Raw genomic sequence first — 20394 nt, forward strand, 5'->3', positions numbered from 1 at the left:
GTTGCTTGATGTAATTTCCACATCACCCTTTTAATGTGCTTTTGTATTCGCTAATAGCCTTACCATTTGACTATTCTCCACAACGTATTGTATGTATAATTTAGCACTGTATTTGGCATTCTGACCGATGAGCTCATCATTGTCATTTCACAACCAGATTTGTTTAAGGGACCGCAATCGATTATAAATAGATTAAGTCACTTTCAATTACACTTGAATAATTCAATGTATAGATATGAGTCTTTGTAATTAAACCGATTAGATAAACACAAATATATCCATGAGATGGACAACTTTGATGCCTCTAAAATGATTGATGGGGAGGAATAGCTTAAAATGACTTATTTTTATTGACTTATCTATCAATTCCTTGGCATATTGAAAGTGTCCAAACAAACTTTTCGCTTCATAAAGAATAGGAAAAAGAATTATTTTTAACATCATCTTTGTGATTCTCTTCTAGAAAAAATATATATATATATATATATAAGAATATAAATATTTAACTATATACGTATTCATCATCAACCGTACATGTCACGGAATGAAAGTTTAAACGAGTAATAAATCTATCTGTCTTACAACTGCATGTTCTACCGATGTCAGGTTTTTCGTGCATTGACCAGATTAGTCGACATAAAAGGAAGAGATCGAATAGGAATATATCATGAGATCACCTGAGTCGCGGATAATCCAACGGTGGTGATGCAGCCAACAGCAGTGATGAGCGACCATGAACGAGTCAACCCATCATCATTGTCAACTCTGCGACTGCCAACAGTGCGAAGTTAAGGAGACGGAAGCTTTGACCGGATTCTCAACTCCTTTGCAATTCAATGCTCTCGGGTATTCTCTTTGGACCATTCCATGGCACCGAATTCGTTGACCATAACGGAACATTTGAGTTCATCTAACTCCGATTTATCTCATCGCGAATATGTCATTCCCGTGAAGAATGACATGCCGTAACGAGTTTGACTTTCGGGTTTGCATCGAAGACCTTTCGAAATCATGTAAGGCAGTTGAGGACTGCATGCGCTTTACGAATAGCGTATGTGACCGACACACAATTATGAGGGCCGAGCTCGGACACAAAGCACAGCTAGCATCGCTGTGGATGCCGTGTTAGCCGACCGCACCGCACCGGAGCCGACCTCATCCGTCGTCGATGTGGGATGCGTTGCACCGCGCCACGGCCTCGCACTTCTGCGGAAGGGATGTGGCACACGTGCGCCGCCGGGTGGTGAGCCGAGTCGGGGATGCGGACGGGTTCCGCCCTTACCGTAACTAGTCGTTTTGGCTGTCGCTTTCCTGGCTTCAATACGACAGCGGCAAGGGAAAAAGAAACGATCATGCACCGAGCTGGAGGATACTGTCCTTCGTGGAAGCAGCGTCGCCTTTTCTTTGCGCCCTATAAATAAGGAGACCAAACTCGATTCCCCACACTCATCCATCCGTCGCGCTTTCCTTCTTGAGCCTCTATCGTGTTCTTCTCTTCGGTAGATTCGTTCTTGACTCATGGCGTCGGGGATCGGCGGCTTTGGCGATCCCACCCTCGACTTCATCCGCGAGCACCTCTTCGCCGACCTCCCCCCGACTCCCCCCTCCTCCGCCTTCTCTCTGCCGCCGCCCGTCGCCACCGGCTCCGGCTACTGCTTCCCCGAACCGGACGTGCCCATGATCAGCTTCGGCGCCGACTCGCCTCTTCTTTCCCCCGCCTCCGCCGACCGCCGGCCCTCCTTCACCGTTGCTCTCCCACCCGCTCCCCAGTTCGGCTGGACGGAGGCCTCGGCGAAGGAGAAACGGCCCGCGGCGGGTCAGGGCGACGCCAGGCGGTACCGGGGCGTCCGGGAGCGGCCGTGGGGGAAGTTCGCGGCGGAGATCCGCGACCCCAACCGCCGGGGGTCGAGGGTCTGGCTCGGGACCTTCGACACGGCCGTGGATGCCGCTCGCGCCTACGACCGCGCCGCCTTCCAGATGCGCGGCCGCAAGGCCATCCTCAACTTCCCCAACGAGATCGGGTGCTCCGGCGACAGGGCCTCGCCCCCTCTGCCGGCGGCCTCGGGGAAGAGAAAGAGGGACGCGGAGGAGGTGGCGGAGGCGAGGAAGATCAAGAAGGAGGTGAGGTCTCCCGAATCCGAGGTCATCGACCCGGACCATCTGCCGTCAGGGTGCCCCTTGTCACCCTCGAGCTGGGACAGCTTGTGGGGCTTCGAGGAGTCGGACACGAAGGGCTTGTTCGACATGCCGCCGCTGTCTCCGCTTCCTTCGCTGGGGTGCGCGCAGCTCCTAGTAAGCTGAGGCTCGAAATGGGCAACGGGGAAGAAGACAAAAAAAAGAGACCATATATATATATAATATAAGAATTGGATGTAAATATGAACATCTCATGGGATCATAACATGACATGTTATATGGTTTCATTAACTTGTGTACATCATCATCTACTACTGTAGATTGAAGGATCTCCGAATTGTTAACATCATTGAGTTCATTGTTCCCTTTACTACTTGGAACGGCAGGCTACAGTCACATCTCTCTAAGTTGCACTCATCAGCTTTGGATGTCTTACCTTTTACATACATTATTGAGATTATGTATTCATCTTAGGGAACTTTGTATGTCTTATTAAAGGGAAAAACTGAGGCTACCAAAAAGCTTACAAGCTTATATGGATTGGTGATGATATTTGTGGATCTATCAGATGCTTCAATAACCATATGTAGAATGAAGCAGTAAAAATGATACATTTTTGTAGAAAGAATCATATTATATCTCATGAAATAAATATTTTATCTTTAGATTTTGATAGGAGTGAGAAAGAGATAAAAATATAAGAAATTAAACATAGAAGATAGAAGATAGAAATTGTAGAAGAAATTATATTTTTTATTGAGATGTTCTCTCTATTTATATAGATTAGAAGGAAGAATTTTCCTTAGCAAAATTTTCTCATACAAAAATATATAAATATTTTATTTTTGAGTTTTTCAAAGTATTTAAAGAATATACTTTCTAAAAATTGAATAAGGATAACTTAAGGATTTATAATTGATATAAATTTAATTTTTTTTCATGAATATAGACGAAAATGATCGAACCATATTATCCATTTTCTCTTCCATCTCAAACGTTACCTTAGAACACAGTAACCTTTAGAATCCTTCCATTAGAATCTGTCATCGCTGCAATGGAGAGCGACACTCAGCACAGTCTAATCATCTCCGGGTTTGCGGAGCTATAGACGGGAAGCTCTCTTTCCCCTTTCTTCTTCTCCCAACCTCCCCCCATAAATGAATCACGAGGCAAGCTGGTGGCAGCAGGTGTGGAGGTGTATATATTTTAATGAAGAAGAAGACATCAGAAAAGGAGGTTTTGACTATAATGCTCCACCATGACGGCAAGCTTTTGTCTCAGTCTCACACTCTAAGGAAGAATTCAATACACAAACAAATACGCAACTGCATGATTCTTTTATATCATCATCATCATCATCATCTTGAATTCTAAAAAGATGAACACGCAGCAAAATCAAAATCATAGAATATGGACCCTAACACTGTTCACCCCTAACACTAACATGAGGCATAATACATTCTATCCCTTATTTTGCTACCAAGAGAATTCAGATTATAACTGGAATTACACAAGATCAAGGTTGGATTTGTTTGGTTTGTAACTTGGTATTCAACATATCACCTTAATTATGGAATTTCTTGATCAAATGATGTTATATCTTCGTGTATACGTAAAGTTTACATTGTCGTCATCGGACTAATGTTTAAGGTTCTGTCAATACACGCTTTTGATAGGGTCTATGAAATAAAAGAAAAAAAATAATATTCTTCGACTCAACATTGATTATCGAGTCGCAAAGAAGGAATCTTACCGTGACGCTAAGGTTCGATATTATGTTTATTTCTTTCTATTAATTGTAAGCTGGTTATGGTTTGAAAATTCTAGCTGATCAGACTAAGAATTCAAGACTGGGCAATCTGTTAGACATTTCTACTGATATGCAGCTAAACACAGAGGGAAGTCTTTTTTTCTTGAGAGGAGAAAGAAAAAGTCTCAAACAAAGCCATTTCACAGAAGACAAAACAGCAGTCATCAGGTAACAACGTCTCATCACTTTCGAGCTCAGCTTCTGCAGGACTGGGAATGGGTCATCGTCGTACTTCGAGAACATCTGAATCATCATTAAGTAACCTGTGGCTTCCTCTTTTCCACCGTGAAGAAAAGAGGGAGAAATAGAGAGCAGAAGCTTCACTCCCTGCAGATGCCATTGCAGCAGCTATCAGCGTGGTTCCGTAACTTAGACGATTGACTTGGAAGCCATAGAACATAATGGATGTGTCCGATATGCATTGTCACGTTGCGGTGTCGAGGGTTGACCATTTGGCGGGTGGTGAAACATGCTTGTGTCTAATCGTTGGAACTTTCGAGCACAACAAATTCAACGTTGACCATGATGGTCAGCAGACCAGGCCTCGTTCGGCGAAGAAGAAGAAGACGGGAGACGATGAAATTGTTGCAAACTGAGGGAATGAGATCAGAAATAGTGAGCGAGAAGATGAAAAGGCTGTGGCGATGGTCTGAGGAAAATGATGAAAGAAATGAGTGCTGAGATGCTTGCAATCTTTGGTTTTGTTTTGACTATTGGACATTAATGCTTGTGCTTGCGAGTATCACGTCGTCAGAGTCAATGTCTTCGAGTCTTTCATCCGCCAATGATCTCTGGTGGGCGGTTAAATCTGAAGTCAACCATCACGCCACCGCCGTCACCGATGTCTCTAATGGTTCAAAATCTCTTAGCAAACGAAGTTAGGAAGGTCAGTCTCATCTCTAAAGTTGTTAAATTTAGATGATTTGACGATAGTTAGCAAGTTAGTTACTTTATTACTTAGATGCTTAAAAAAAAAAATCAATAATCAAATATAAATTTAAGATAATTGACATATAATTTAATATTATGGATGAATTTCTCTTCTACATTAATTCAAATCCATAAATCCAAATTTCTTATATATTCTCCACTTATTTCTTTAGATGAAGTCATAGGAGCACCTAAAGCATTTTCGTCGATATATCTTTGAAATTATATATATATATATATATATAGATAAATAGATATATATATATATATGTATATATATATATACATATATATATATATACATATGTATATATAAATATATATACATATATATATATACATATAATTTATTTTTAATTTAATTAGATAACGACGCGTGGCGGGTTAAACCCCCGCCCGAGCCAAGTAGATACTTTTGGTTGGTTGGCTAAGTGTGCAAGCCTCGATCAAACTTGATCAAGAGATCATAAAATAATTATATATAAGTTTATACATATATATATATATATATATATATATATGTATATATATATACATATATATATATACATATATATATATATATATATATATATATATATATATATATATATATATATATATATGTATGTATACATATATATATGTATATAGATAGATAGATAGATAGATAGATAGATAGATAGATAGATAAATAGATATATATATATATATATGTATATATATATATGTATATATATATATGTATATATATATATATGTATGTATATATATATATATGTATGTATATATATATATATGTATGTATATATATATATATGTATATATAAATATATATACATATGTATATATCTATATATATACATATATCTATATATATATACATATATGTATGTATATACATATAATTTATTTTTAATTTAATTAGGTAACGACGCGTGGCAGGTTAAACCCCCGGCCGAGCCAAGTAGATACTTTTGGTTGGTTGGCTAAGTGTGCAAGCCTCGATCAAACTTGATCAAGAGATCATAAAATAATTATATATAAGTTTATACATATATATATATATATATATATATATATATATATATATATATATATATATATATATATATATATATATATATGTATGTATACATATATATATGTATATAGATAGATAGATAGATAGATAGATAGATAGATAAATAGATATATATATATATATGTATATATATATATATGTATATATATATATATATGTATGTATATATATATATATATATGTATGTATATATATATATATGTATGTATATATATATGTATGTATATATATATATATGTATGTATATATATATATATGTATGTATATATATATATGTATATATAAATATATATACATATGCATATATCTATATATATACATATATCTATATATATATACATATATGTATGTATATACATATAATTTATTTTTAATTTAATTAGGTAACGACGCGTGGCAGGTTAAACCCCCGGCCGAGCCAAGTAGATACTTTTGGTTGGTTGGCTAAGTGTGCAAGCCTCGATCAAACTCGATCAAGAGATCATAAGATAACTCGACCGCCCTGCACTGGACTCGCCCTTTCGGCACCCGCGAGTCGCCGCCCTGCTCGAAGCCGGCGCTTTCCCTTACAGCGTGCCTTCCGCTCCTCCCCCTTCGTCTCATGTCTTCCACCAAGGTGATCTCCGTTTTCCCTCTCCCTTTCCCTCTCGCTCTGGAGTTCATACCATATCCATTGGGTTCTGATCGGACAGTCGGGCATTAGGGTTTCGATTCCGTTCTTTGATCTCTCGATTCTTGTTCTGGCTAAGAAATCTGTTTGTCGTGGTGGTGATTGGTTCTCCTCGTTGTTTCTTGTTCAGATGGATGATCGAGGCTCAGTACGATCCAAAAGGCCCCGCAGCGAGGGTAGGGTTTTAATCAAGGCATTTGTTGTTGTTGTTACTCTTGGTTTGTGTCTGATGTTGGTATGGCTGTTGGCTTGGTGGAGTTCTTGCTACCATGTTTTTTTCTATTGGTTTACGTTTTTGAAAATGGTACTGTCAAATATTGCACATCATTATGCATATTTGTTTGTTGGCTTTTCAAAAGAAGGGTGGAGGTATCGCCGCTAGAATTATGCTTGCTTGATGTCCAAGCAAGGTTGAAAAGGGGATAATGTTTTCAGCATGATTCACTGTGTCCTTAGAAATAAGTGATTAAAGGTGAGCTAAATTAGAATAAGTGACTAAGAGCAGCGAATTTATAACGAAGAATTATCAAAAAGCTAGACAACTAAGAATATGCTTTTTAACCTTATAAAACATGGATGAAAACCATTTAATGAAATAAGAGCAGGTTCTTTTGGACCAAAAATAAATTGTACAATGTGAGCACATGGAACATCTAAATTTTAACCTTATAGAAACTGGACTTAATTATAGTAAAACTCTAAGACTAGGCCTTGAAATCCTAACCTAGTTGGCAGTTGGCAGTTGGCACGCAGCCATTAACCAATAGCAACAGAGCTAGTCCTTCTTTTGGCTAGGGATAAGAAAGGATGGTAACTAAATGCTATAAAGTATTAGGTTTGTCAAATCATCTGGTTGGCTCATGTGAATATTGTAAGTTTATGCTTCTCTTGGTTGGAAATGGAGAAAGTTAATTATTTCTATGGCAAATTTCTACAGTCAATAATGGAATATCTCATGATGGCATGGTGTGAAACCATTTTTCGATCATCCATTGAATTTGAGGTTGTATGAAACTGCTTGTAGGTAAACCATGTTACTGCAAACTTTGAGGTGCGGTGGCACAGAATTTGTCCTGAGATTCCTGTCCTCGGTTGTAGACTGTGGTACAAGAAAAAGGCTTCTCATACTCTTGGAGTTATTGTCGAAGTCAGTGTCTCTTAATAGTTTGCAACATGGCTAAGAGTGTTTGGTTTAGCTGTTGCAAGTTTTGTAACATCTGAAAAAAGATAAATAGCTAACACTCAATTTATATTTTCTATATGGACAATATAGCTTTCGAGTGAGTCATGTAAGGACTCTGTGAAGTCACCAGGCGGCCAGGTGAGGTGAGGTGAAATGAGGCCCGAGCGCTCGCCTATTGGGCTGGGCGGGCGACTTCACTCAACTGTGGTCCAAGGCTCACCTGGGTTCCCCGTCTCTCCCCCTTGCCTCCCTAGGCCTCGTTGTAGTCCCCCCATTCCCCATTCGCTCTTTCCCCTTCCCCGTTCACCGCTGCCTTCTTTGTTGTTTGTCAATTTTTATGGTTATGTTTCAATTTTTAGATAAATCAAAGTTGATTATTTTTGTCCAAGTTTGTGAGAACAGCTGCCTGCTTTACTGTTTGTCTAAGTTTGTGAGAACAGCGGCTGCCTTCTAGGTTTAGTTGACTTGGGAACTCTAATGGAGCTTGAGCAGCCCTGTTTCTATTAATTAAAAGCAGCTGTTTATTTTTATTAATCAGGATATATAATTTTTAAATTATAATATTCGGGAGCGTCTCGCTTCACTCGGGCGAGTGCCTAGCCTCAAGCATTTTGGGACCGTGGTGCCTTGTGGCGCTTAGTGCTTTTGACTACACTGGTAGGACTAAAATTTTTTGTTATCCACAATAGACAATATATCCTGTATATCAACGATGCTTTTAACAGTACTTTTGAAGAGAAACATACTTCAACGGCTGGATGTTTGTAATTTATGGTTTAGCTAGAAAATATTATATTGTGACTTGTATATCCTAGGTTCAAACTGTTGAACAATGTCTCCCCAATCGACAATGTGTCATTCAAAGAGGTTTCCTTTTTGCTCTTCATTTATTTTGTGTTTTTGATCGTATGTCCTGTTTAACTTGTTTTCTTTATGTCCTGATAATCGTGTGGGTGTTTGTTATATCATGTATGGAAGAACAAACAAAACAATTACCTTTCTCCTCTCATACCTCTGTGGCTATTATTTTGATAAATCAAGTGCTATAGTTGTAGTGCTTCTATTTCCTTTTGAAATTTCTGTTTTCTATGGTCTCTGTCACAGTTGATTGTCTTGTATTTTTCCATGTTATACTTGCAGAATCTCAATTGTCTTTCTCTTGCTACTCTATGTTTTACTGAATGCAGATACTTTATCTATATTCTATAGTCTTCTTTCTTATTCTTTTTCTGGGATGCTTCTGGGACTTCTACATATGTAGGTAGTTTAGGATCTGTCTTCAGCTTGCAGTTGAAGAAGGCATCATATTTCAGCTCGTTATGCAATAATTTATGTATTAATACTAAGTCTGAATATTCTTTTGGAATTTTTTAAAGGTTTTAGGCGTGATGGAGATTGGACTTGCCCTCAATGTGGAAATGTGAACTTCAGTTTTAGGACAGCATGCAATCGTGGAAGTTGTGGTGCTGCCCGGCCATCTGCCAGTCCCAGTCCAGTGAGCTTAGTTTAGTTCTGTCATAAGGATCAGTACAATGCTTGTTTTAGCTGCCTATTCAGTTTGATATGTTCTATTGATGGGACTGTTACAGATATACATGATTATGATTTCTATATACCATGATCATGGTTCCCTTACCATGATTGCTGTGACTTGATGAAAGAAATAAGAATATTCCTGATGCAACATTCTTAGTAGATTGAATGTGGCATCTGATTAAAGAGCCCATATAATCATTTGATGGCGAAATCTTATACAATTTGCATTGTATCATATTCAAGTAAGAGCAGGTTCTGGACTAGAGAGTTATTTGCTTGCAATTACTGTACTGTGTCATGAATTGTGAAGCATTTTATATTGGGAAACAAAGTAACAGTCAATGCACTCTGCTGCATTTGTGCAACTTTGACATAAAATTCTTACCACATTATTTTCTTCAGTTCCTATCTGTCTTGACGAGAAGATTCTTTTGTGGAATATACTTCAAATTAGATGGATGTGTTTAAACACATCACACATCAAGATTTAACTTGATCTTCCTGTATGACACATTCTTGTTTTGTTTTTATTTGAGATTTGAGTAGTTTTTGTGACTTATTTTATTGCTTTGCAGATAACTAGAACAACGCCTGTCCATGGTACTTTTGATCATCCAGGGCCTAGTTATTATGGTGATGTCGGGGTCCCACCACCCATGCGACTTGGAATGTTGAGTGGCTATCCTTCCTCCTTTACACTTCATCGGATGCAGTATGGTTATGGACCACCCAGTGGTGCTCCTGGCCCATACAGTCTTCTCTCTCCATATGGTCCATCAGGACCTCTAGGAGGTTCTCTCTCTTTCTCCCTTGAGTGTGCATATGTATGGATGATCCTCTGTTTCCTATTATGAGTGCATGCTCTTTTGCTTTGTATACATTCAGGAAATTTTTCATGCTATCGTGTTTTGTTATTGTTGTCGTCGTCATCATGTTGACGTGAAATTTTTTCCGTGTTTGACATATGTTGCATGCACACAAGTGATTTTCTTTTCCATTTATGGATGCTGCAGTTTATGGTTATGGCCCTGGTCCTGTCATGGATGGATATGGTGGCCCTGGTACTGTCATGGATGGATATGGTGGCCCTGGTCCTATCATGGACAGATATGGCTATGGGTACGAAGGATCTCCAATGCCGGTACACTTTAATTTCTCAAAGGATATTATTTTAGGCTTCTGAATATTTCTGTTGTTTGACTAATGATACTCAAACTTGGATTGTAAAGACATCAGGTCCAGCATCTAGAGAGCTGTTTGATAATAGTACTTCACGTAAACGTCGTGGAGGTAAATTCATTATTTTCAGTGTGATCTTTTTAGAATTTGTTTTTTTTAAAGATTCATGCTGACTTCTCTTTTAAGTCTCAAATTATCATTAGTCCAATGCATAAACTATAAATGAACATTATGCCCTGTAGTGATTGCAGCTAAGCTTTGAACAACATGTTTGACCACTGCAATTTCAAAATATATGGTTTCTTGTAATGGTATCATAGAAAGCACATCCATCTAGTATATTAAAATTTGCCCATTCATATAAGCTGGATGCGAAGATGTAGTACCTTTTGTTTAAGCAATTTTAGAATTCATCAAAAAATGGTAAAACTAATATCTTCTTCAAATACTTGGATTATTGGGCATTCTGAAGTCATAAATTTCATTGATCGATGATAGCATCTAAATTGGTCATTTCATAGAAAGATCATAATGGAATGCGATTATCATGTATTTTTGTCGCTTTTGTTGCTTGCTGAATGAACTGCGATGTAAAATGATAAGATGCCACATGTCAAGTATAGTTGTCCATGTCTAGGATCAGTATATATAAAACAAAATCATAATCCACTTGATTAGATACATAGAAGAAACTTTCATAAATCTATTTAATACTGCTTCTTATTCAATGTTGGTTCATTCTAGTGTTCAGTTAAGCATATTGGAAGAAATAAGCCTAGTGTTGCAGCACATCGTTGAATTACGAAATTAGTCTATTCTCAAATCTAGTGAGAACCTTACTCGGTTCATCATAGTGGAAACTGCTAGGCGTACTTAGCACTGGGATGACAGGATATCTTGGGAAATGGTATATCCTATTCACTAGTATGGTACTATAGTTGAACAGCATAGGTGAGAAAAAGAATGCATCCGTGGAGAATCAGAATTGAATTAAGTGAAGATTACTGAGTGTAGGAAGCCCACCTTTTACATGAAAGTGTTCCATTCAATGAGAAGAAAAAGTAACCTCTCTCTAATTATCTTTTAAACCATTGCTGTTCTTCTTGGCTATCTTCTGTATATTACATTGTAATGATGATTAGGGAAATTTATGACAAATGGCTTTTTGTGGTTATTTTTTAGTTTTTTCTATTGGTTAGTTTATGGCAACTGTCATTTGCTAGTATTTCTAATGATCTTGCTTATTTTATAGAGGGATTCTTTCAAACTAGTAGTTTTTAAGGGGTCTTACTTTGTGTCATATATCTTTTGGTTAAATCTAATATATTCTGATTGAAACTAATGTTCTTTCTTGATCAGTCATAGCATTTATTTGGATTTTGTGTAGGTCCTGATGGGTTATTGGAGGGTGATTGGATATGTCCTCAATGTGAGAATGTTAACTTTGCCTTCAGAACAACTTGTAACATGAAGAAATGTGGAACTCCTAAGCCTACCACTGTAAGTCTCTGTCTTCTTCTTTTGTTTCTTTTTCATTTATCCTATTTTCACCTGTTTCCTTATTTCTATGTTGAACTATTTTCTAAAACATTGTGTCCCTAAAAGTACGGATATTCATATATGGTGGTCATTGATTTAGTTTTTGCAACTATTGGCTGTATGGTGGTCATTGATTTAGTTTTTGCAACTATTGGCTGAGTGTTTTTAAGACAATGCAATGAGTTATAGTGTCATGCCTCGCATGCTCGCCTTTGCTTGGGATATATTGGTTCATCAGCCATACCTTCTGTAATATGAGAATTACATTTTGTAGTTGGTGAACCTACATAGCACAAAGTTCTGAATTTAACACAACCATACCTGCCCGATCCTATGACTTCTGAACTAAACATTCATGTCCGACTAAGAGTTTCAAGTTTTGCTCGTCAGCTGAGTAAAGAAATACTTGATCAATAAGATTTCCGTGGTGATAAATGAGATAAGAATCTAGCATGGTTGGCTATCTTGGTGTAAAGCTATTATGACTTCTACGGCTGAGAAAAGTGGTAAAGTTGCTAGTTGCTAGTTGCATTTTGCATATTCTTTTACTGCTGGGGAAGCTAACTGAGCTTGTGGAGTACATCAGCTAAGCATGTCACCATGCTGTTTGTCGTGCATTTTGAAGGACCGATTCTTATTGGCGTCCTTTTGTTCTGTGATCCTTCGTGTGCTAACTTCTTCGCTGTTCATGGTTAGGCCCCAAACCGACACAGCAAGGATGTATCAGATGCCCCAGAAGGTAGCTGGACTTGTGACAAATGTAACAATCTCAATTATCCATTCCGGAACGTGTGCAACCGGAAAGGCTGTGAAAACGAGAAGCCTTCTTCTACTTAAAGCAAATAGCTCAGGGACCAATTGGCGCACTTCATATAGCCTCAATTGGATTCTTGACGCTAGGTTCGTCGGATTCTCCATTGCAGTTTACCAGCTTTTGCTAGTTGCTAAAATTCAATTTTGTCTCTCATCAACGGTCGGTTTCTGAGGTATTGCTGATGCACACATATATCGTGATGATGGAGACAATGCAAATTTATTTGGTTGTATGCATTTTCTGAGCATAGTTGGATCCCTTGTATTCGCTGTGGTACCATTAGGTTCTTTTAAGTTTTGGTACTGTTGAATAAAACCTCTCAGAATTGTAAGATGTCGCTGCGGCGTTGAACTGACTTGTTGTGATACTAAATAGGACAAGTTCAGTAGTTTTATGTGCGTACATATGACGATGGTTTCTGCATGTTCGAGGGTCCAATTGACGACGGTGACCTGCTCCGACTTCATTCTGCAACTCTGTCCAAGTTAGAAACAAAAGCTGCACCCTCGGGTGGTACGGTTACTCGACACCCCCTCTATGGGATCGGGTGGACGCATCGGAGAGCTTTGGACTCCCGAAGAGAGACACTGCTTCTACCTCCTCCAGCGAATCCCGTCTCAACCTGTGGCCACTTCCTCCGCCGCCGCCTCTTCGCTCCTCAAAATCCAAGCCTTCCTCCTCCGACGCGGCACCCTCCACGCCAACCTCTCACTCTTCACCCGCCTCATCTCCGCCTTCTCTGACCTCGCCGCTCCCGCCTCTCCCCTCGTCGCTGCCGCCCTCCTACGCCACGCCCGCCGCCTGTTCGACTGCCGCCCCTCCCAGGACGCCTTCCTCTGCGGTTCCTTCATCCGGGCCCTCGTGCGCAACCGCCTCTTCCGCGAGTCAATCTTCCTCTACAGGGATCTGTTGAGGCACCCGCCTTCCCCTGTCGAGCCTCCCTTCTCCCCCGACGGCTACACCTTTCCCTTGCTCCTCAAGGCCTGTGCCGCCCTCTCCGGCGACCCATCGGAACATAGAGAAGGGCCTCAACTCCACTCACACGTTATCAAGACGGGATTTTGCGGCCATGCCTTCTCGTCCACCGGATTGGTCGACATGTACGCAAAAACCAGCGACATGACATCTGCGAGGAAGGTGTTTGATGATATGCCGCTGAAGAGTCTGGCATCGTGGACCTCGATGGCCATCGGTTACGCAAGGGGTGGCGAAGCAGGTGCTGCCATGGAATTGTTTCAGTTGATGCCCGAGAAGGACACGGCAGCCTTCAATGCGATGATCGATGTTTTCGTGAAGAAAGGCCACATGGCTTCCGCCAGGCGACTGTTCGACGAGATGAGTGATCGAAACGTCGTTTCTTGGACCAGCTTGATCTCAGGGTATTGCAAGGTCGGGGACATGGAGGCAGCCAGCGTACTGTTCGATGCAATGCCAGAGAAGAATCTCTACTCCTGGAACGTGATGATTGGTGGGCATTGCCAGAACAGACAGCCCCATCAGGCACTGGAATTATTTCGGGAGCTGCAGTCCACTTGCTGCCTTCCTCAACCCGACAATGTGACCCTCGTCAGTGTTCTCCCTGCAGTAGCTGATCTGGGCGCGATTGATCTCGGTAGGTGGATCCACAGCTACGCTCGAAGAAAAGGGCTGGATCAGGTGATCACCGTTTCTATCGGACTAGTCGACATGTATGCTAAATGTGGGGATGTCTGCGAGGCGAGACGAGTCTTCGACTCCATGCCGATCAGGGATACAGCCGCGTGGAACGCCATGATCAATGGGCTTGCCGTGAATGGTCGAGCGAAGGCGGCGTTAGCTGTGTTCACTGAGATGCGGCGAGCCGGGGTCTGCCCGAACGAGGTGACAATGATCGGGGTTTTGTCCGCTTGCAGCCACGGTGGGCTGGTCGAGGAAGGTCGGAGGTGGTTCAATGAGATGGAGGCACTCCATGTCGAGCGCAGGGTCGAGCACTACGGCTGCATGGTCGACTTACTGGGACGAAGTGGGCGTCTCGGGGAAGCCGAGACGCTGCTCGAAGAAATACCCTGCGGTCCTAACGGGATAGTCTTGAGCTCTTTGCTCTTTGCCTGTGGGCGCCATGGGGATATGGAGAGGGCCGAGAGAGCCATGCGGAGGGCAAGTGCGGTTGAGCCTGGCAACTGGAGGAACTACGTCGTGATGAGGAATCTGTACGCAAGGAAGAAGAAATGGAGGGACGTGGAGAGGATGCAGGAAGCCGTGAGGGACCATGGGGGCAAGAGGGAGGCAGGATGTAGTGTGGTTGAGGTTGGCCACAGGGCGTGGGAGTTCGTATCAGGCGACAGAGTTCACCCTCAGAGCCAGTCCATATACGAGCTGCTTGATGAATTGCTGCAACAGATCAAAGGGCAAGGGGAGGAGGAGGAAGACAGGTTAATCCTCGCAAGCGAAGTCCAAAGCACATCTGTCGCTGTGAGCTGAGCCACAACATGCTGGCAATTGGAGTTCATCGCAGTCTATATGAGTCCACAGCCTGTAATTCCAAGCACCATCACTCAATTACTTGATTGTTTCATCCCAGCAAGGAGGACGGAGACTCTCAATTTACAGCTCCAACATAGGAAATTAAAAGAACATTCAGATGGAGAACAGAGAGGTTGTGATGATATCCTGCAGCCATGCACTTCATTAATCCTTTGACAGAAATACCCATGTCATGCAACAAAAAGTTGAATCAAATTGAGGCATCGCAATGTCTGTTGATCACAATATCCACATAACTGTTACAAGGAGCAGATTTTATTACACCATGTTTATAGATCTCTCCAAGAGAAAGTAGAACAGGCAAATTTTTTATCATCACACAACTAAAGGAGTACTTGATCGACCAAAAGTTGCAATAACCCGCAAGATCTTCCCTGTAAGCATAATAGACAATTGGATTAACTCTGACACATAGGATACTTCATATAATCTTGCAATCAAACTTGGAAAAATAAACCATCGACACGGGCCGAATTCTCGAGGAAATCCCTCTTTCGGGTTTTTTTGGAAGGTGCCTCTTTTTCATATTTCTCAAGGGACCGCTACATAATCCTCGTAATACTCTTTATTGATGCAACAACAGCTCTCTTTTTTAATGGACTCGTCCATGAACTAGTCTATACGATGAATTGGTCCAATTCCTCAGCTACAATGTTTTTGAATAGGCTCATAGGTTTTTCAAAATATTATAAGCCTATTCAAAAACAAAAAGAAAATGCTGTAATTGACATGAAGGACTTCCTATTTGTTTGCTGTTGTATCTAAACTAATAAAAATATATATTTCAAACCATATATTTTATATGAGCTGATTTGTGTTACATTTTGAGTTAATTTGCTTCAATTATAATATTTTTTGAATAGGCTTAAATACTGGAAGTCTATTAAAAAACATTGTTCTTATTCCTAAACCAATAAGGATAATTATTTGAAATCCTGTTTTGCATATATGCTAATTGCTATGGGGTTTTGAGTCTATCTGATTATAGTATCTTTGGATAAGCTTATAGCGGTTTGGTAAAGGTGCCAAAAACACTATAAGCCTACTCAAAATTGACAAAACATTTCTATTTGGTTGTTCTTGTTCCTAAAGTAATAAGACTAATTGTTTGGAAACCTATTTTGTATATAAGTTGATTTCTATTAGGCTTTGAATCAATTTGTCCCAATTATAATGTTTTTGAATAAGCTTAAGGGTTTTGATGAAAGGACCAGAAACATTATAAACCTATTAAAAAACATTGTAACAGAGTCTGACAGACATATCAACAATCTAATAGTAGATTCACAAACATATCATCAATCAACAAGAAATATCACAAACATCTAACAACATATTCAACAAGAAAGAAATGTTGGGGCTGAGGTGCCAAATTAGAATGAGATGGGAATAGAATTATTTAAGAAGTTAAATCCTCCCTGTTTTAGCGGCGAACCTAATCGATTGGTAGCAAAACAATAAATGATACAATGGAAAAAATATTTGATGTATTAAATTGTTCTAATGACCAAAAGGTCTCTTTTGCTACCTTTATATTGGAAGGAGAGATTAAGTGGAGAACGACTAAAAGAATTTCTAAAGTCAGGCAGGGGTCTATCACTTGGAGAATATTCTTCAAAAAATTTAATGAATTGTACTTTCTTGATTGCATCAAAGATTAGAAAGAGATGGAGTTATTAAATCTCATCCAAGAAAATTTGATAATTGGATAGTATAAAGCTAAATTCATTGAACTTCTTAGATTTGTTACTCATATGACTAATGATGAATTTAGAAAGATCAAAACAAGTTGAATGGGGGCCAAGGCCAACTATAACGAACTCGGATTTTAGCTTTAAGACTCAAAACTTATGTTAATGCTGTTGATAGAACTATGATAACTAAAAGAGATATCAAAGAGATACAGGAGATCAGAGATAAGAAGGGTAAGGCCAAGCTCACCGATAATAAGAATAAACAAGAAAATGAATCAAAAGTTGGTGACAAGAGGTTTAAGATATTATGCAAGATGTAGGAAAAATCATGAAAAACGTAACAATTAGATACTCTTCTTCTCAAATAACCAAAAAGACAGATTTGAGAATGAGGAGCCACAACAAAAGACTCCATCATGTGCAAAATGTGGAAACAATCATAAAAAGAATAGGAATTAGATATTCTTCTTCTCAAATAACCAAAAAGATAACATTCTCCAACAAATTTTCTCCTGATGCACAAGAAGAAAAAAATAATTTAAGAAAAATCAGATCTCTGTGGGATATATCCTATGCCTAAATCCTAAGTCAAATAGCTAAAAATTTCCCCATCAGAAATGATACATAAAAGTAAGAGCCTCATACACTAGCTCAAAGGTCCTACATATGAATAGCAGGGGAGCACATCAGTGGGATTTACTCCAGCTTCATCATAACCAAATGTATATAGGATGAACCTGAAATCCATAACTGAGAGAGTTCCAGCTTGGAAGTGGATTCAAGTTGGAATTTAGCTTGATAAGAGAATTCCATTGCGTTTACCCTCTGGACCCAATCATGCTTGAGCAAGTCCGATCAATTTGAGTGAACTTTCCACCACATGACTCTATACCAATCAACGCAAGCAGCAATGTAATGAAATCAAGTCTATGGGACCATCACCTCAAAGATTCATCATAGGAGCCAAAAGAAATTGACCGAAGAAAGGAACAAAAAGGAAAAATGACCAAATGCACAAAAATTAATATGCTGAAAGTGCTAAAAAATCAGGCTCTGTTTAATTGACCTTATGCTCAATAATTTCTAAGAGAAGGATGCAACTACTCCATCAATAATCATTGATCGGATATACAGGTCAAGTCCGTGTGGAATAAGATTGATTCATGTCAACTAGTTGGATGACATGACTATTTATTGCATGATGTACTGCTAAAGACTATAACCTAGGCAAAAGTCGGTGAGAGTTAATAATGTCCAAGGAATTCTTAGAAGTAGAAAAACACCAAACTCGATTTCCCTAAAATTGAGGCAATAGCTTGAGAAACAAAAGAAGGGTTGCATCCTCCTCAAACAAATGTGTTGGAACCATTCTATACGCCATTGGCCTACTTGATTTAGAGAAAGGATTCATTATTACCATGGATGTGAAGTGCTGTTACTCATCGGCTGAGTTGTGCCATTCACATTTCTACATGCCAAGACACAATAAACAACATTAATAACCTAAAGTTTGAAGTATTTGCTACTTCCAGTTAACTATCAGTATCTCATGAATAGCTCCATCAACTACAGCTGACTTGGATATTACAGACAGGATCAAAAGAACCAGCAATTGAACCATTCAGCAACCGTCAAAAGAAAACCACTATCGCTAGAAGAAAAACAAAAAGATTATTTCTTTCTTAATTTTTTTTTATCAATGTCATTCCATCTAATGGCTTAAGACAGTAAATGGGACATCGTCTGTTAATTTAGATTCATAATACTATCAGTCATGTCTGGGTGATACATGAATAAACTCAACATGTGATCCTCTCAGTCTAATTAAGCTTTAAACACAATATCTTCTGCTGTGATATCACCTTAAGCCAGTAGATGAGACATGATTTATCGATTTATATTCGGAACAGTTTTCTTGAACCTAATGATATTATCAATGAACAAACACCTTCCCAATTCAATTGATAAGCCGAACACATGCAAGGCTACAGTTTCTGACCAAGATTCAAATGATGAGGAAAAAAGTTCATACCTTTAATTTGACGGCGAAGCAATCATACCAGTCTTCCTCGCGTAAGCAAAAATCCCTCCAGCGTCAATCACCGGCCCGGCATCCCCAATCGGCTTCAACTTGTACTCCTTCCCGGTCGTGTGATTCACCAGCAGATTCTCCCCGAGCTCAACCGTCACGATGTCCCCCGTGGTGCACTCCTTCCACAACCCAACCCCTTCGGACTCCACCGGGTAGACCTCGCCGGTGGCCACCGAGTTCCGGAAGAAGATCCTGGCGTAGGACTCCGCGACGACGGCCCTGGCGCCGGCAGCGCCCAGGGCGACGGGAGCGTGCTCGCGGGAGGAGCCGCATCCGAAGTTGGCGCCGGCAATGATGACGGGAAAGCGCGTGCGCGTGGCGCCGGGGCCAACGAAAGGGGTGGTGTAGGCGGCGGAGGGGAGGCCGACGAGGGCGTAGGAACCGAGCTTCTCGTACTCGTCAGGCTTGGAAGGGACGAGGGTGAGGTACTCCGCGGGGATGATCTGGTCGGTGTCGATGTTGTCGCCGAGGACGTAGCAGGGGCCGTGGAAGGTGGCGGGAGCGGTCTCGGCGGGGGCGGCCGTCGCGCGGGGTGGGCGGCGGAGGGGGAGGTGTTTGGGGGCGGAGCGAGAAGCGAGGGTTGGGCAAGAGGAAGAGATGCGCTTGGGGAAGGAAAGCCCGTGGCGGAGGCGGGAGATGAGGAGGGCGTGAGTGGCGTGGCAAGAGAAGGAAGGCTTTGCGCCCACCGTTGCCGCAGCAGAGGCTGCCGCAGCCATGGCCATGCTCGAGACGCAGCTATGAGATGGAAACCCCAATGCTTCTGCTCCTTCAACTGTCACACCTCATCATATCGACTTGACTAAGTGGCGACAGCGTGTATGGCTTCCTTCGGACTTAAAACCCTAAAGGGCACGTTTACATATACGTCCTTAGAAGGTCCGCAAATAGCATATATGGCTATTACAAATTTTAATATGACATGTACATATAGCTTTGGCTTTATTTCGTGACTCGAGTCGTGGCTTCGGATTCTACGGATACCGACCCGAGTCGCACACCCCTCTTGCGCCACGCTGGCAGTCACGACCTGGAGCTGTCAACAAGCACGGCACGAAAGTCGACGTGTGAGAAACGGATTCGCGCCTGCTTGCCGCGTCGTCGGATTCGCTCGATCCACCAAGCATCAAACTACGTGAAATCCCATTCATGTTTAGCCAAGTGTCTACCAGCCTCGTGCGACCGATGAAACAAAGGCTGTTCCCTGCCATGTTCCAGACAGGGGAGC

General features: G+C 40.7%; 4 protein-coding genes across 5 annotated transcripts; 3 read left to right on the top strand and 1 right to left on the bottom strand.

Annotated features, from left to right (window-relative positions):
- The first annotated feature begins 1430 nt into the window (after nt 1-1430).
- On the top strand, nt 1431-2506 carry LOC135653026 (ethylene-responsive transcription factor ERF105-like). The gene has a single exon (XM_065174438.1). The coding sequence runs from the start codon at nt 1519-1521 to the stop codon at nt 2299-2301; it is 783 nt and encodes a 260-aa protein (XP_065030510.1). The 5' UTR covers nt 1431-1518; the 3' UTR covers nt 2302-2506.
- Nucleotides 2507-6401: 3895 nt separating this feature from the next.
- On the top strand, nt 6402-13248 carry LOC135653045 (ranBP2-type zinc finger protein At1g67325-like). 2 transcript variants are annotated; one of them, XM_065174467.1, is made up of 8 exons: nt 6402-6555; nt 6740-6785; nt 9169-9296; nt 9904-10120; nt 10342-10469; nt 10558-10618; nt 11895-12007; nt 12743-13248. In XM_065174467.1, the coding sequence occupies exons 1-8, from the start codon at nt 6541-6543 to the stop codon at nt 12881-12883; spliced, it is 849 nt and encodes a 282-aa protein (XP_065030539.1). In that variant the 5' UTR covers nt 6402-6540; the 3' UTR covers nt 12884-13248. The 2 variants fall into 2 exon arrangements, with proteins under 2 accessions (XP_065030539.1, XP_065030542.1); XM_065174470.1 differs by having other exon boundaries at nt 9169-9287.
- A 24-nt stretch (nt 13249-13272) lies between these two features.
- Nucleotides 13273-15505, top strand: LOC135653040 (pentatricopeptide repeat-containing protein At2g44880-like). The gene has a single exon (XM_065174452.1). It carries the CDS (start codon nt 13398-13400, stop codon nt 15318-15320), a length of 1923 nt encoding a protein of 640 aa, XP_065030524.1. The 5' UTR covers nt 13273-13397; the 3' UTR covers nt 15321-15505.
- Nucleotides 15506-15556: 51 nt separating this feature from the next.
- On the bottom strand, nt 15557-19982 carry LOC135653049 (3-isopropylmalate dehydratase small subunit 1-like). Its single transcript, XM_065174483.1, has 2 exons — nt 19110-19982; nt 15557-15757 (listed from the first exon to the last, which is right to left on the bottom strand). The coding sequence occupies exon 1, from the start codon at nt 19889-19891 to the stop codon at nt 19112-19114; it is 780 nt and encodes a 259-aa protein (XP_065030555.1). The 5' UTR covers nt 19892-19982; the 3' UTR covers nt 15557-15757; nt 19110-19111.
- Nucleotides 19983-20394: the final 412 nt, after the last annotated feature.

This window comes from Musa acuminata, chromosome BXJ1-4, assembly GCF_036884655.1.
Source record: "Musa acuminata AAA Group cultivar baxijiao chromosome BXJ1-4, Cavendish_Baxijiao_AAA, whole genome shotgun sequence".
NCBI classification, from domain to species: Eukaryota; Viridiplantae; Streptophyta; class Magnoliopsida; order Zingiberales; family Musaceae; genus Musa; species Musa acuminata.